This window comes from Bacillus rossius, chromosome 14, assembly GCF_032445375.1.
Source record: "Bacillus rossius redtenbacheri isolate Brsri chromosome 14, Brsri_v3, whole genome shotgun sequence".
NCBI lineage: Eukaryota > Metazoa > Arthropoda > Insecta > Phasmatodea > Bacillidae > Bacillus > Bacillus rossius.
In genome coordinates, this window is record NC_086341.1 from 41,268,032 (window position 1) to 41,285,280 (window position 17,249).

Below are 17,249 nucleotides of genomic sequence, written 5' to 3' on the forward strand. Positions count from 1 at the left end.
AACCCGGAACCGTGACACCTCGCTATAACGGGACTCTAGTGTAGTTTTAATATGTTATATAATTCTTATGAGAATATTTGGTAAATGTTTTAATAAAAACATTTTTTATGATTCAGGTTGATAACGGTTTATGAACTGTACGTTTCAGTTCTTCCATTATTTAAAATAAATAGAAACCGAAATTAATACATGTGTTATGAATTTTAATTTTACTTAAGGATCATTGCATTTTAAATCAGAAAAATTAAAAAAAAAATTCTTTGCGTCATCATTTTTGATTTCAATATGTCATCTTTTAAGGGGAAAAAAAAATTTTACAGTTTAAAAATAATTTTCTTGAGAGATAGGCAATATAATCCAGTGTTTTGAAGAAAAACTCAACATTTCAGGATCTTTAAGGAGTTGTATCTTTTTACTTATTGCTTCTACAAAGTTCCACCATAGCTCTTTTTTCTGTGTCCTGAACAAATATTATGTAAAATCAGACCTCATTATTTTTTAAAAGGGTTGAATATGACTTAAAACAAAAATGTATCTGCAAAATTTCTTTAGCTACTAATTACTTATGGGTTCCTAATAACAAATTTTTTAATGCTTAAAAGACACACATGAATACTACTAGAGGAATTAAACATTAAGTTGTTACTGCATTCCCTTCACAAGTTATGACTACCAAAAATCACAAATGTTGAGCAAAGTTCCTATTTTCGAGGTAAAAAAAAAAGGCATGTATGGGGAAGGGGGGATTTTTTTTTTTTTAAGATAGTATGTAGTAATAGCTTTCGTACAAAACAAATTTCATCTTGTTACTTTCAGTGATTTGAAACTACAAGCATCTGAATATTGAGCCAGTTAGTGTTAGTAAATTTAGTAAACATGTGCGATTATCAGTTTTTTAGTTTGAATTTAATACCAATACCAAATTATTCTCAGATACAAATATCGTATTCAAATAGTGAGAATTAGAAACCCACTGAAAGAAAACTTTTTACATGTATCAAATACATAGGAGAAGAAAAAGTAAATGTGTAGTGGCTTCTTGGAAATAAAACAAATAATACTAAATTGTATATACGTTTCTATTCGACCTATTTTCCAGAACCTGCTACTTTACATATCAAGGAAAAAAGCAGCAAAATACCATATGACCAAAAAGTGAATTTCTTATATAATGCTTTGTTCCTACATTAGTGACTAAATGACTAAATACTAGTTGTGCCCTTGACTTTGTCCATGTGGAATTTAGTGTAATCTTGCACCACTTAAGATAAGTACTATCGTTCAAAGATAAAATGGGAACAATAATAACTGAAAAAGTAATACAGCTACAATATTATTAAGTTAGAAATTAGAAACAAACAAAGGTAACAAATCAATTTTTTTTTTAGGAATGAACTGAATCACAGGTCCCTTTGTTCTTTACTCCAGGCATCATGTCAGTAGACCGGGTTGTTGGTGACCATAGATATTGACACAGTTTGTACGTCTGGTGGCCATAGAGAAATGACACACACACACACACACAGGTTGTATGTCTACCAGATGGAAATCTTGCACTAAAAACATTTTCCACGATCGCAAGCCAATTTACAAAAAATACCTTGACAAAACCTGGCTCTCTGACCCCTGTTGCGAGTGATTCCCATGTCGTGATGAGAGCGCCGGCCAGCCTAGAACTCGGGGAGTGAACGGGTTCTCACCTTGTGGCTTACAACAGGTCTAAGTGGTTAAGGCACTGGCTGCTAAACGGCGAACCACTCACGAGTCGCTAGCGGCCAAAGCGCGTAGCAGCGATCAGACGCGTCCATCGCGGATGAGAGGCGAGCTACTACTGCCCCCCATGCACCGGCGCACTGCGAGCGGGAAGCAGGGGAGGGGGACGCACGAGATGCGTGGGAGACAGTACGCTGTCCGGGTCCGATTACACTGTCATTTATCACACCAGCGCGCTCACCCCTCGAAGCCCCACTCAAACACTTTGTTACACTCATGCCTGGACCAGACGGCTACGGACCAGGATAGACACGACAGCTGTCGTCAACCTTAATGAATTATTATGCACCTTCCTCGTGAATCACACTGTCCATTGGTGAAAACTGTATGAAAATATGTTCTGTAGTTTTCGAGTTTATCGCATTCAGACAGACGTGGCAGAAGTACTTTCTTTTATTCCTGTTATGCAATTTTAATGAAACGAAGCCTAGATTCTGCTCCCAATTATACTCTATCCACCTGTGAGAACTACATGAAAATCCGTTATGTAGTTTCGGAGATGTGCGCCGATAGACAGAAGAGGATTCTAAAAACAACTGACTTGTGTTCTATTACTCTTCTTTAGTCACCCCCTTTCTTTTTTATTACTTTTCTTTCACTGTACAGACATACTGGGTTCTGCCGTTTCATAATAGGGATCGTACGGCCGTTCTTCGCTGGCATTACGAATTTTAAATATCTCTCTTTCACTAACGCTGGTATATTTAGCAGCTCTTGCTGTTGCCCTTTGAAGGGGCTCGTGCAGACCACCTCTCTTAGTCTCTTCGTCACAACACTGAATACTGAATCACCGACTATGATTACTCGTTCAGCACTGTGGATAACTTTCCCGCACTGTTGTACCCTTCCTTGTTAGGAAGTGTGGGAATTGGATTACAGTACACTCCTGATTATCCGCAAAATTAAGTGGCAGGGCCACCACGGATAGTTAAATTGCCGATAATACACAAAAGAGCTGAAAATGGTAAACAAAAATGGAACCATTAATTTCAACTTAAAAATTAAAAAAAAATTATGTACAGTAAAAGTTATAATTAACAGCAAAAATTTTTTAAATGATGCTAAAATTTTAGTATTTTACTGAATAATTAACATACACTACATTTCAGTATCGTAAACATAAAAGTGCTCAACCATACGACAAGAAACAAAGCGCGACGGAGACAAAAATAGCAACGCATGCCAGCCTACTGTATGAGTTCCGAGAAGGCCTGTGGCGTTTTACTGTATACTGCACGCAATACACTCGTCAGTAGAGTTCAAATTTGCTCACTTTTAAATACAGATTTACATATGTGCTGTATTTTTTCGTAGCATGCACGGATACTAGGGAGTTTACTGTAGTTGTAAATATGGGGGAAGGGGCCCGCCTCACACCCTCCCGTAGTAAAAGTAAACACATGAAGAGCGGAGGGTCAACGCCAGTGTCACCAGTGCTGTATTTCTTAAGCGCCAATAAGCTGAGAAAAGGAACACTTCGATTGAATCTATGGAACTCTAGTGAAGACAGATATTGGCGCTGCGATCCATGTGCAGGGGCGATACTTACTGTGAAAACATTAAAAAAATTTTTTTGGTCAAAATGAAGGGTGTGGGTCAATACGGTAATAATAATAAAAAAAAGGTAAGTACAACAATAGTGTTTTGCTGTGGAAAGTTTTATTTACAAAATAATCTATGACTAGAAAATACTGTTTAATACAAACTCACTAAACAGTGGTATAAAATATGTAAAAAAAAATTGCAAAAAATGCTTATAATCTACCAAAAAAAAAATACTAAAAAATGATTGTACTTCCAAATAATTAGTCTTTTATGGCAACGAAATTAGTACATAATATTTTGATTTCCAAACTAGTCTATATAATGTACAATCAAACTAAAAAAAAAAGTGTATCTACAATCACAAACATGTGAAAAATACAGTTTTGAACACAGAAGATTTAAAATAGTTACCACATTGCATTTCTTTCTTGAACCATTTTAAAATTTTATGACATCAATACTTGATTTTCAAAAATTTAGGAACTTTCCAGGGTGTGTGATCTTGGACCACTCCACTATGTAGTTGACAGTAAACATTTATTATAAAACTGAGCAGTCAGTCATAAAGAAAGCTAGTACTATGTATTACCACTAAAATTAAAAACTTGTGCGAGTTACAATGCAAACAGTCCAAATGGATTGTTAATCCATTTCCAATTTGAAAGCAACATGGTAATGTGGTAACATTGGTGTATTAGAATTACGCACGAGATAATTATTTGATAAATCTGATACAAAACATCTTGCGGGCTTTAACACTGGTGCAACACTTGTCAAAAACCAAAATATTTCACACAATTTCTCACACATTGTTCACTTAATGCCTTAAAATATATACAATATATGAATTTCTCAGATATCACAAAACCATCAAGAGAATATTGAGAAAAAGCACTTGCAAATATGTACAGAGTTCAATTTAACCCTCTTTTTAAAACATCAAAGATGTGCAATAACAAAGCCTATTATTAAATCTATGAGAAAAATACACTATGGTTAAGTTACTTGTGATAATTAGCAATGACATATTTATCAAATTATATATTTGCACACTGTTATTATGTATACAATGAAAATTAGTATCATTTCTGTCTCTCTTCTAATGGTGTTATAGTGGTACTGCAAGACATTATAAAGAAATACATCATATGGTAAATTGCAATAGAACTGAAATAACCCACTAATACATGTCACACCCATGAAGCAACTAAGTGCAAGTTTAATCATGAAATAAGACTTTGTTCAATGAATGTCATCATTTTAATATGTAATTCGTAGAGACAAAATTTATGGTTTTATTTAAAAACCTATTTAATTTATAAATATGAAGGAGATTTTGATGTTTTTATTTTTATATGAATTCTGTTTATTTATAAACGTAGCACATTATTGAACAAAAATGATACCTACTTCCAGGGCTGTGCAAACCATTGCAATCTATTTTAAGAAAAATGTTAATATTTTTTTAATGCTGTATTTCCAAATTGGTGATTATTCATGAGTTTTCGTTGTTGACGGCCATCAGGTAAATGTTATTTTAGTTCCAGCAATATTATCAAAACAATTTTTGCTAATTTCATCGGGAATCTTAAACCATTATTTAAGTTTTTTTTATATATTTTTGAGTCGCAATGTCTGCTTTGTCATAGATGTGTACAGCAAGTAAGCTACTGCTGTATCACATGGTGTTAGCTTGTGACTATCGGCTATCGCTTTATAAGCCGTTTAAATTATGACGATTACTTCTTTTAATGCCCAGCTCAATTATGTCCGTGTTATGTGGTGTTGTAGTCAATGATTGTTGACGTTTGTTTATGTTTTCCCAACTTCTGGTGCATGTGATGAAATGAATACAAATAATATTTTGTTTTTCCAGTTTGAAATGACAAATGTGTCGTGTTTCGAATTGTCCACGCGATTTTTCCGTTACTGCTTAGTGGCCGGTAGTGGAATTTTTTTTTTTAAATACTTGTTGCATGTTTAAACCGTTGCTTATTGTTCATGTTGTTGATTATAAAGTCCCATTAAAACATCAAAAAAGGGCATTTATATTGCAAAAATGACTTAACCTCAAAAGTGAATGTTGATATAAAAAAACCTCACGAGGTATGCTATGTCTAACATTTGTTAGGAAACAAATATTAGTTATCTTATCTCAAATATTTAGTAATCAAGGTCAAATAAAGTATTAATATAATACAAAAATTTAAATATTCGCACATGCCTCCTTAATTCACCAAAACTGTGTCATTTCAACTGACACTAAATGATGCACTTTTACAATATAATAATTTGTAATAAGCATGTCTAACTACATGGGACAGTAAAAATATTAACTGGCTATTAATTGTATTTGAAAACTGTACCAATGCCATAATGTAAAAATGTGTCACTAATAACAGTTGCAGGTTCAAAAAAAAAGGTAAAATATTATCCAAAATATTTCTTAACACATTTTGGTACTAATTTTATGCTAAATAAATTAACATTAATTGAATTTACTATCATTATTGTGATTTGAGTTAAGTTTTGTATAAAAACCCTTAATTATTTCATTAATTTAGTTGCATTTTGATGGTTTGTTGTGTATAAATTTGCGTTTTGGTGTTATATGGTGCATTGACATTCTTTCTGTTGTAACCCTTCTTCCTCCTTAATTGGAAGAGGGGTTGCGTCCCCGACTCACTCTGGGCGCGAAGGGAAAAAATAAATATTAAAACCAGGCATAAAAAGCTAAACAATATAAATTCCCCACACCACTGCCCAGGGGTCAGGCCAAAAAATTTAAAGGATATAATAGCAGAGTAACCATTAAACAAACAAGAGGCAAGACTTTGGACGTATGTTATTAAAAAATAGAAATTTGCAAAAATAATTTTTTACTATACATAACCATACAAGCTTAGTTACAAAAGCTGACGTTAATAATGGCAGCATCTTATCCCCATTTGCGATACTAACAATAACCTTTAAAAAATCGTAAAAATATAAATACTGATAACAACAAGTATAAAAATATATAAGGGCGTGAGGCGTGGCCACTATAAAATATCAAAATTTACTGACTGCCCTAATACCAAAAAATCAAACAAGACAATCAATACAAATATATAAAAAATCTACAAAAATAATACTGAAGTACAAACAAATTATTTAAATAAAGTTCTTAAACTCTCAATCAACGGTTTAGTCTTTCTTCAGATGTTCGTTGCTAAAGACTTGCCAAAAAAACAAAGTTAATATCCTAGGCGTGCGCTGGCTTCCTGACCTTCCTCACCAACTCCAGAGTCTAATGCCACGCCGGGCCATAGGTACGAATTCACAAAGGCGTGAACGATGATCAAAAAAAAATTATCTTATTTTTAAGGGAAATGTAGCAAAAACTCTTCACGTAACATAACTATGTTACCACAGAAGTATTTATCATATACTTCAAACAAAGTCTTACTTCTTTATTAACTTGCCAATGATTTCATAAAAACGTAGAATGGCCGCACCAACCAACCAACATCAGGCTGCGCATGTAGTCCAATACCGATCGCATACATTTAATTATACTGCACAAGCTGATATATTAGCTAAATGCAACTTTAAGTATGCAAATTCCGAAGACAAAGTCTCAAAAACAAATTGCAAAATGTTCGTTTCTTCCAAACTTATACTTTTATTACAACTACAGGCAAACGGGCGACCTTTTTAAAAAATCCCACACTGGAACAACGTGTGAAACAAATGGGCCTCTTCACCAAACTGGCTAATAAAAGTTCCGTCCAAATAAAATTTAGTATGGGAAAATACACAGTTCACTAGGTTTGCCAAAAACCACTGCAGTACCACGAGGGTAAAAATCAAAATTGCGGCCTCTCTTTACCTTGATAAGTTCAGTATCACAGGGCAATCCATTGCCCTGTCCCCCAGCGTGGAGCCTCCAGCCCAATACTCTTCGTGGCCCGTTGCCGTCCGGCACACCAGTCCGCGCCGTCACATGGCTCTGTCCTCGACGGTCGCTCGGCACACTCTCCCCCCGGCCCAGCTGATTTTTTCTTCCCGGCAAGCCGAATGTCTGACGTCATCAGCCAACCGCCGGGCGCTCACCAAGTGGTATTTACGTGAAACACAATCGATATTCTTAAACTCATAATCGATAGCTACCAAACTGCGTATAACTAATTAACAGAAACAAATATAATTAAAAAAATTTACAGATAAATTAACATTAATTAAAAAAGGCGTAAAAATACGTGAAATAAAAACCATATAAAACTAGAGACCAGCAACAAAAATAAATTACAAGTAAAAATGTGGCCCTGCCGGCCACAACCTCCGCCTTGAACAAAAAAAAAATTTAAACAGCAACCTTAAAAAACTAAAACGTCAAAAAAAAAACCTTGGACTTGGAGACAAAGTATTCTCAAAAACTTCTAATCCAACAAACCAGCCCAAACTCAAACAAACAAACCTGCAACAAGGAAAACTTGCCTCCAAAGCCTCAGTCAAAATTTCAACGCTCAAAAAAAAAAAAACAAGAGAAGGATTTTCCAACAAGTAACGGAAAAGACAAACTAAACTCACAAACCGAACAAACGGGATCTAAGTATGCCAAAACAAAACAAACAAGCTCCAAAGTCAAGACCGAAACGTATTAGACAAAACCTTCTCTCTCAAAATTATCAATAACTAAAGGTTGCAAACTAAAGCAAAGAACTATAAAAACTATAACCTCACAGGAAAAAAATCAAAACCATCACTGGAAATCTAAAAGACCACTAAAATTCCTGGTGCTGATCCTGCTCCCGCAGCTTGCAAATTAGCGTAAACCTGTTCTTTGGGAAGTTTATAAATCCAAGAAACTGCCATTATTAAAAAAATCAAAAAAGTCAGCAAAATCGCAAAAGTCCAAAGTCTCTGCCTAGCAGAGTGGCGCAGGTTGTAACCCTTCTTCCTCCTTAATTGGAAGAGGGGTTGCGTCCCCGACTCACTCTGGGCGCGAAGGGAAAAAATAAATATTAAAACCAGGCATAAAAAGCTAAACAATATAAATTCCCCACACCACTGCCCAGGGGTCAGGCCAAAAAATTTAAAGGATATAATAGCAGAGTAACCATTAAACAAACAAGAGGCAAGACTTTGGACGTATGTTATTAAAAAATAGAAATTTGCAAAAATAATTTTTTACTATACATAACCATACAAGCTTAGTTACAAAAGCTGACGTTAATAATGGCAGCATCTTATCCCCATTTGCGATACTAACAATAACCTTTAAAAAATCGTAAAAATATAAATACTGATAACAACAAGTATAAAAATATATAAGGGCGTGAGGCGTGGCCACTATAAAATATCAAAATTTACTGACTGCCCTAATACCAAAAAATCAAACAAGACAATCAATACAAATATATAAAAAATCTACAAAAATAATACTGAAGTACAAACAAATTATTTAAATAAAGTTCTTAAACTCTCAATCAACGGTTTAGTCTTTCTTCAGATGTTCGTTGCTAAAGACTTGCCAAAAAAAACAAAGTTAATATCCTAGGCGTGCGCTGGCTTCCTGACCTTCCTCACCAACTCCAGAGTCTAATGCCACGCCGGGCCATAGGTACGAATTCACAAAGGCGTGAACGATGATCAAAAAAAAATTATCTTATTTTTAAGGGAAATGTAGCAAAAACTCTTCACGTAACATAACTATGTTACCACAGAAGTATTTATCATATACTTCAAACAAAGTCTTACTTCTTTATTAACTTGCCAATGATTTCATAAAAACGTAGAATGGCCGCACCAACCAACCAACATCAGGCTGCGCATGTAGTCCAATACCGATCGCATACATTTAATTATACTGCACAAGCTGATATATTAGCTAAATGCAACTTTAAGTATGCAAATTCCGAAGACAAAGTCTCAAAAACAAATTGCAAAATGTTCGTTTCTTCCAAACTTATACTTTTATTACAACTACAGGCAAACGGGCGACCTTTTTAAAAAATCCCACACTGGAACAACGTGTGAAACAAATGGGCCTCTTCACCAAACTGGCTAATAAAAGTTCCGTCCAAATAAAATTTAGTATGGGAAAATACACAGTTCACTAGGTTTGCCAAAAACCACTGCAGTACCACGAGGGTAAAAATCAAAATTGCGGCCTCTCTTTACCTTGATAAGTTCAGTATCACAGGGCAATCCATTGCCCTGTCCCCCAGCGTGGAGCCTCCAGCCCAATACTCTTCGTGGCCCGTTGCCGTCCGGCACACCAGTCCGCGCCGTCACATGGCTCTGTCCTCGACGGTCGCTCGGCACACTCTCCCCCCGGCCCAGCTGATTTTTTCTTCCCGGCAAGCCGAATGTCTGACGTCATCAGCCAACCGCCGGGCGCTCACCAAGTGGTATTTACGTGAAACACAATCGATATTCTTAAACTCATAATCGATAGCTACCAAACTGCGTATAACTAATTAACAGAAACAAATATAATTAAAAAAATTTACAGATAAATTAACATTAATTAAAAAAGGCGTAAAAATACGTGAAATAAAAACCATATAAAACTAGAGACCAGCAACAAAAATAAATTACAAGTAAAAATGTGGCCCTGCCGGCCACACTGTGTTATTTGTGTTTTACAGCAATTAACCATATAATCTTGTCCCTAGTCATCTGTTATAAAATGTACGAATTGTAAAAAAGTTTTGTATTCCATGTTTGATACTCTCTCTTAACCACAATTTTACGTTACATTCAAACATGCAAATGCTTGTCAACCACTTTATTTGCAAATAATTATCAAAAACTTTTCAGCTTGTCAAACTTACCAAGCTCTACTATTTTAATGAAAATACGGTAATGTCTTACTTATCCAACATAAACACCCCGGCAGAACGTGGATAAGTGAAAATGTTGGATTGTAAGGCGGTGGTTATTAAAAGCGAATTAGCTATTAAACATAAAATTATGTAATAGTTTTACACATTACGAACCCAATAATAAAGTTTAACAACAGAAAATAATTAACTTAAAAAATTATCTGATTTTAGAAAAGTTCATACTTAAACATTTCAGTCCTGTGATGATTTAAAGAAGGTTTTGATTGGTGGGTAACTAATAACAATTAGCTGTGTTATAGTCCTGAGGAATAAAAGTTAGCCTACGATTACGCTTGCAACTTACATCTATTGTTGCCAACTGAAGCTTTTTTCTGTGGGACGTCGGATAAACGAAGGTTGGCTAAACAAGATTTGCAAAGAGATAAAACGTGGCTTTTAGTGTGAATAAATGCTAGAAGACAACTTGCATCGTACTACAATTAGGGATGGAAATAACTTGGATGAATGCAAATATTAAGAAGAAAAAAAAAACAATTTTAAAAAGCTGTGCACTACTTGGTGGGGCAGTAAAAATGTAGATACTGATTATACGTAAGCTTATAACCAAAATGCTAATTATGGCCCCACATGCTGAGTAAAAAAAAATTATTTAGTATTAATATTTAATAATAAGATAGCAGCACAAGCATTGGTATGTTTATATACTACTTTTCAAATTTAGGCATAAATTATGGACAAATCTTTAGGGATGTGCGAATCCTTGATTTTCAGTTCGGTTCGAATCCGATTCGAATCCCTGGCAATATTTGAGATATGAATCCGATTCCGAATATTAAGCACAGAATAATTAAAAATAACTGATTAATTTAAAAATAATGTGTGTTTTTTTTTTCTAACTGTAACTACTGGCAATTATTTATTACACTGAGATTGAAATGTTTATAATTATGTAAACTTAATTAATAATAAACACTTTATAATATGAAAACCAAAACATATTTGATTCTCCAACTCAATCGTAATAAAACTGCACGGCACAGGGAAATCTCAGTTTTAAAAACGTTTCAGAAGACGAAAACATTTTTTTCTCCAATAAATAGTCAAGACGTTTTTTCTCGTAGGTATGTAATTGTTCAGTTTATAGTCTGCTATACGACGAAATTCGTTATTATAGTTTAAGCTTTCGAAATCTCGAAATTCTTTTAATGTCACTGTGTTAATTATTTAATTTACATATCTTTCTTGATAATCATATTATAAATACTTACGTAATAGTAGCCTAATTTTATTTTTCACTGCTAGTATTTTTGAGCCATATTAAATTAATTTATAACTTTTGTGAATATTCGTAATAATGTTCGAATCCATGTATGTACAACGATTCCGGGTTCGGGTAATTGTGGATTCGAACCGTACCCGAAAATATCGGGTACTCGCACATCCCTACAAACCTTACATGCTCTCTATGGGACAAACTAAATGTTCCTTGCAATTTTTAACGTACTTATCTCTGTATTTTACATGTTATTTGCTATAAAATTTACATGTGGTCCCTTAAAGATCACACAAGTTTCAGTAATGTACGGAATAAAAATCATACACACAAAATAAATACATTTGCAAAATTTATAAAACACCTATCCAAAATAAATGTAACTACATAACCACAGCTACATCTTTGTTTTATAAGGATATTCTAGTACCAAAAAAAATTGAAGTGACAAAGACACACAAATAATGCGACTAAATAAATTTGTTTTGTTTCAATATCCGTGTACATGCAAATTGAAATAGAGATATGTGTTTATATGAGCAAGGAAATATTCAGTTGCACACAGAGATAGTAGTTTCTACAAATGTCTCAAACAGGGACAGCTATCACATGACTTCACACATTCCCTGATCTTATAATGAAGCTCTGAACCACAGTGTGTATGAGGTACAAACACAATCTGCAATGCAAATACTGAGCTTTTTTTTACATAGGCAACACTATTTTACTGGCATATACCAGAGACTTTCAAAACATTTATGTAAGTATGCAACCACTGAAAGTGAAATTTAAAAAAAAAAACACATACTTTCAGTTGTATGTAGGTGGGCCCTTGCAAAGCTTCGACTAAGCGAATCAAAGTTCTTTTTAATATTCTATTTGATTTTTCCGTAAAATTTCCTGTTCGTTTTATTTGAAGCTTCAGTTGTGATGCAAAACTTTGTGTCTGATGTGAAAAATAGTTATTTGTTGCAAAGCTTTAAAACATTGGAAGCCTAAGATTAGCTCATGAAAATATTTAGATTTTTTTGTGTGTTGAATTATGTTATGCTTGAATAAAGTTAAAAAAAAATCGAAGGATGGCTCACTGTTCACTTTTATGAATGCTCAATATTAATATTATGCATGGTTATTTGATAATTTTTATTGAATTATATTACTTATAAGGCCCAACCAATTGGTTAATCAGTTCATCACTTTAATCAAATCAAACCTTACAAATGACAAGCGTCTATCTGGAAACCCTACCACGTGATTTTACAACAGCACATTAAAAGAAAATATGATTGAACAAAGTTCTACCATCTCCGACATATGTTGTGCGTGTTCGTAGCAAACACTACCTCTATCACTCTGAAGCAAAAAAAAAAAAACTGTTAAAAACTTGGTTTGCTCGATTGAGCTACTGCAGAGTTCCAATCTTGAGGACGGAACGACCCAGTCGAAAAGCAGTGCTTAATCATTCCGATGGCAAACAAAGGAATCCAAGACAAACTTGTAAGAGAAAAAAAAAAAGCACCAAACGGCTGACATATCAGATGTCTTACGAGGCAAATATTTAATATTTCTGTAATGACATTTACAAATCTTTCTATCAAATGTGAGTACTCTCTGTGTATGATGATTGAAATTGTGTATTTTCCTTTGCAAGCACACTGAATATGGGAAAGGTGTTACAGTTACTTGGTAAACAAGAAAGATGGTAAACAAAGAAACCAGCGAAACATGCAAAAGTCCAGCCAGCAGACAGTTTGCCCCGAACTATTTGCTCAGAAGGAAGTGAATCGAGAACAACCTCAACGACCAGAGAGCATTCTGACGCCTCCAACAGAATATCCGCCGTATTGCTTTCCATAGATTAGGGCGCAAAAAGTTAAAAGTTATAGATAGGCGCGTTTGAATAAACCTTTACGAATATAATACATGCTCACAAACATTTCATAACTAATAAATAAATAAATAAACACGTAAATTTTCTCAGAAAAGATATGACATGCAGCAAAAATTTCAAAATAGCAAAAGACAACATCAACACACATTTACTTCATATCTGGTAACCAGCACCAAAATATCAAGTGTGCATTATTAGTTTTTTTTTCTGCGATAGTTATTGTTACACTATAACTTTGTTACCAGGATGCAGTAGAAACCTGCAGAGAAGTTCTCCGAGGGAACCAAACATGCAACACCATTAATTCGAACGGGAAAAAGGACTTAAGTGACCAGGAGAACTGTTTTAACAGGGTTCTACTGCTTCACGTTTGCGCTCTCCACAAATATAAAATATTAACTTTCTCACACAGAAGCTCTTCTCAACCGGGGGAAAAAAAAATCTTGCTGGAGACATTTTTTTCTTTAGCACGGAAAAGAAAATGCCACCGGCGGATATGTTTAGCAAACATTCGCTCGAGGGATACGCTCGCAAACACGTATCGTCATAAGGCAACGAAGGCAGCCCGAGGAGAGGGGAGCGGGAGGGGGGAGGGGGCGACTACTCGCACGCCAGCTTGCTGTCGAAGCTGCTGAGCGCGATGGCGAACGCCTGCACGGCGCACAGCGGGTAGCGGTAGTCCATCGTGAACACGTCCTCCGCCACGCGCCCAAACTGCATCACGATGTACTCCGCTGCAACACACGCATAACGCACACATCAGCCTGTGTGGCTCTCACGCCCCGTTCAGCCACTACCCTGCCACCACTTCACACATTACTAAAACTTTCGTGCAAGAGATTTAAAAAAATAATAATTGGAATTTGGAAGACTAACTTCTTACACTATTTTTTATGTCCATACATTAAGATGAAGGTTTTATTAAGATAGTATTTGTATTATGAGATCATAATTTACAGAAGTACGGACGCAACCTACTTCGACCAATATTTTTAAAAAATCAGTAAAGCCCTGATGTTTCCAATGGACTCAACAAAAAACTTCTAAGACGTTAACATGACAGTAGTATGTAGGTCTGTGCAAATACCAGTTTTTTTAATTTGAATTGAATAAGAATACAAACATTAAATTTGAATACTATACTAAGAATAAGAAATGAAATTACATTTAAAAAAAAATTTCTTTCACGCCATCTTAGTAATACATAGGAAAATAAAAAGGTAATATATTAAGTTTAGTGACTCTGGAAAACTAGACAAATAATACCCTCTTTTATCACATAATTGTCGCACCTATATTTTAGGCCATCAAAATTGGCATAAAAAAAACTTCACGCATAAATGTCGCATGACGTTTTTGGTCCTGCTATTAGATGCAGAGCGCTTTGTGTAGGTATCTTTTCCGTATAAAACAATGTATTTTAAAGTAGAAATCTAATTATATTCGGACATTACCAATAATTACTTATTTAATTAACGGAAATACGAAGTTGTCTGACGTTTAAATTTTATTTTAAAGACTTTTTAAACGTTATTATCTTTATCTGATAATCTGCGTCGCCGCGGTGTAGTGTTTATAAACATGTAGCCAGCGCTAATTATTGGCATCATTCATGTTTGGTTATGTTGCCTCTTGTATAGAGCGCGCGCATGTAGTCGAATATCGATATCTCACCGATTGCATGCAACGCGCGCTCTCTGTTGAGTGCCGAGTCAACTACATTTGATGGCCCGCACTCTTTCGTGGTGTGTACTACGGCACATTAGTTCACGTCACAGATTCAAGTGGCTTGCGTTCGCGTTAAGAGTTTTGGTTTTTCTATTTAAAGTTGAAGAAAGGTTTTTATTGCACAACATATTAATTTAAATTGTTTGGCGTGCTCCTATAAACTTCACTTTTTAAATAAACGTACTTTCCATGAATGGGTTTCGTTTGCATAAATAACTTTATCTAGCAAAAATTTTTTTCTCTCGCATGATCGTCGCGCCCCTACTTTTCAAACTTGATTTTAGAGTAAAATGTGTGACAATTATGCGAGAAAACACGGCACTCAAGTAAAAAGGTTAGTTAATTTTGGTACACAGTGGTTCCTTGAAGTCTACGAGGAACAGCGCTCTCGGCTCTACTCACGGTCATTGTCGTGCACTATCTGAAAGTTCTTGACCGACGCCTGGGTAACCCGGCCGTGGAAGTTGAGCACGTACGACTGGGTGTCGTCGTTCCACATCGGGGTCTTGTTGTGGAGCTCCAGGAGGGAGTCCGTGGTCTTGCTTCGCCAGCGCTCTGCAACAACGCGCACCAATCAGTCACAGCTCCTCTGCACACACTCACAAACCTTGTTCGGACTGGTAAATATCGAGTGTTAATGCAGTGTACAGTGTTAGAAACGTTTGAATTTTGAACTTCCTGCGCTGCTTGCAAGCAGCGCCAAGTTTTTCAAGGTGGGTAGCCCTGCAGCTTCCGGCAACGAAGCAACAGTTGTTGTTCAACCATCATGGCGGTAAGTTGTGCTATATCGTGCACGATTGCTGCCAATCGAGAATTTGGATTTTACAGTCTCTCAAGTCTCTAGACAAAACAAACCTAGAGGCATTTAGTAGTGATCATAAACTTCACATCACGTTGCATCGTATCAAGTAACATCGTTTCATTATTCGTAAGAAAACGAATATTCGTTACTTTGAAGCCTAAGTGTTTGAGGTCGAATCGAACACAAATAAGTTTATTATTCGTATTCGACAATTCGAATGTTCGCACAGACCTACTTGACAAAGCCATGCCACTGCTGCAAAAACACTAAACGTAAATTTCCAAATGAAATTTCAAACTCTTTGAAAAGTTCGAACAAAGAGAGAGAGAGAGAGAGAGAGAGAGAGGGGGGCTTACCTAGGAGCGTTTCGCTGTCGTCTTGGGGACAAACTTTAACTCGCTTCAACTCGGGCGTCATGCCAGGTAAGATCACAGTCATTTTCCTTGGACCCTTGAAACCCAAAACATTGGTCTCCTGAAAAAAAAAAAAAAATTGGTTGTCTGTAAAGTTGGTTTACGGACGATAGTTTAACATGGTGGCCACTCACAGTCACCAAAAATATTCCCTGATTTTCCCCTGATTTCCCTGATTAAAAATTCAAATTTCCCTGATATTTACAATTACAAAAAAAAAAACATACTTTTGATGAAATAATATAATATTATAGAAAGAGATTACTCACGTTTTAGCACCCTGCTGTATTTTTTTCATTATATACATACGGAAGTTCGTTAAATAACATAATACATTTTAAATGTCACTTTACATTATAGCATCCCTTTCAATGACCTGCAGTCTGTTTTGTTTTATGGATCTTCACAAATAACAAATAAAAATTAATTAAATACACACTAGCATATCTTGTTACAAATTGCAGCAATTTCAAATGCACACTACAGTTTTCATTTATGATAATTATAAATTATAATGATAATGATAAAGCAAACAAGCAAATTGTCAATAAACCAAAATGTTTTCTCCGCAATACATGTATCACAGGAGCATCCTGTTGGAGAAATAAATTTACTTGGTTGAAAACAGGAAGTGAACTGCTAAGAAAATAACAGTAAAGTTTCGTAAGTGGATCCTGCATTAGAGATTTTACATTTTCATACTGTGAAGTTGAAGACTCTTTTAAGGATCACTACAAAATAATAGCTTTAGTGCCTCCCATTGTTTCAGCACTATGTCAACTGAATCTAGGAGAGAGAGCCAACGCGTGCTAACATATTTCAAGATTTTGTGTGACTTTGCCTCACATACCTCTTGATACACTTTCAGATGATTCTGGCATTTTGAACTTTTTTCCAAGTAATAGAAAATATTAACCAAAAATGTCACAATGCTAATTGTTAGCTGTGCACTGGCTTTTTTAGCAGCTAGATAAACGAGGTGACATGAGCA

General features: G+C 35.2%; 1 protein-coding gene across 1 annotated transcript in view; it reads right to left on the reverse strand.

Moving 5' to 3' along the window:
• Positions 1 to 555: 555 nt before the first annotated feature.
• LOC134538811 (protein king tubby) overlaps positions 556 to 17,249 on the reverse strand; it is a 32,240-nt gene continuing 15,546 nt past the window's right edge. The window contains exons 7-9 of the mRNA XM_063380313.1: positions 16,202 to 16,319; positions 15,446 to 15,598; positions 556 to 14,049 (exon numbers count right to left, since the gene is read on the reverse strand). Of these exons, the coding sequence (XP_063236383.1) occupies positions 13,916 to 14,049; positions 15,446 to 15,598; positions 16,202 to 16,319 (405 nt within the window). The 3' untranslated portion in view covers positions 556 to 13,915. The remainder of the gene's footprint in view (positions 14,050 to 15,445; positions 15,599 to 16,201; positions 16,320 to 17,249) is intronic.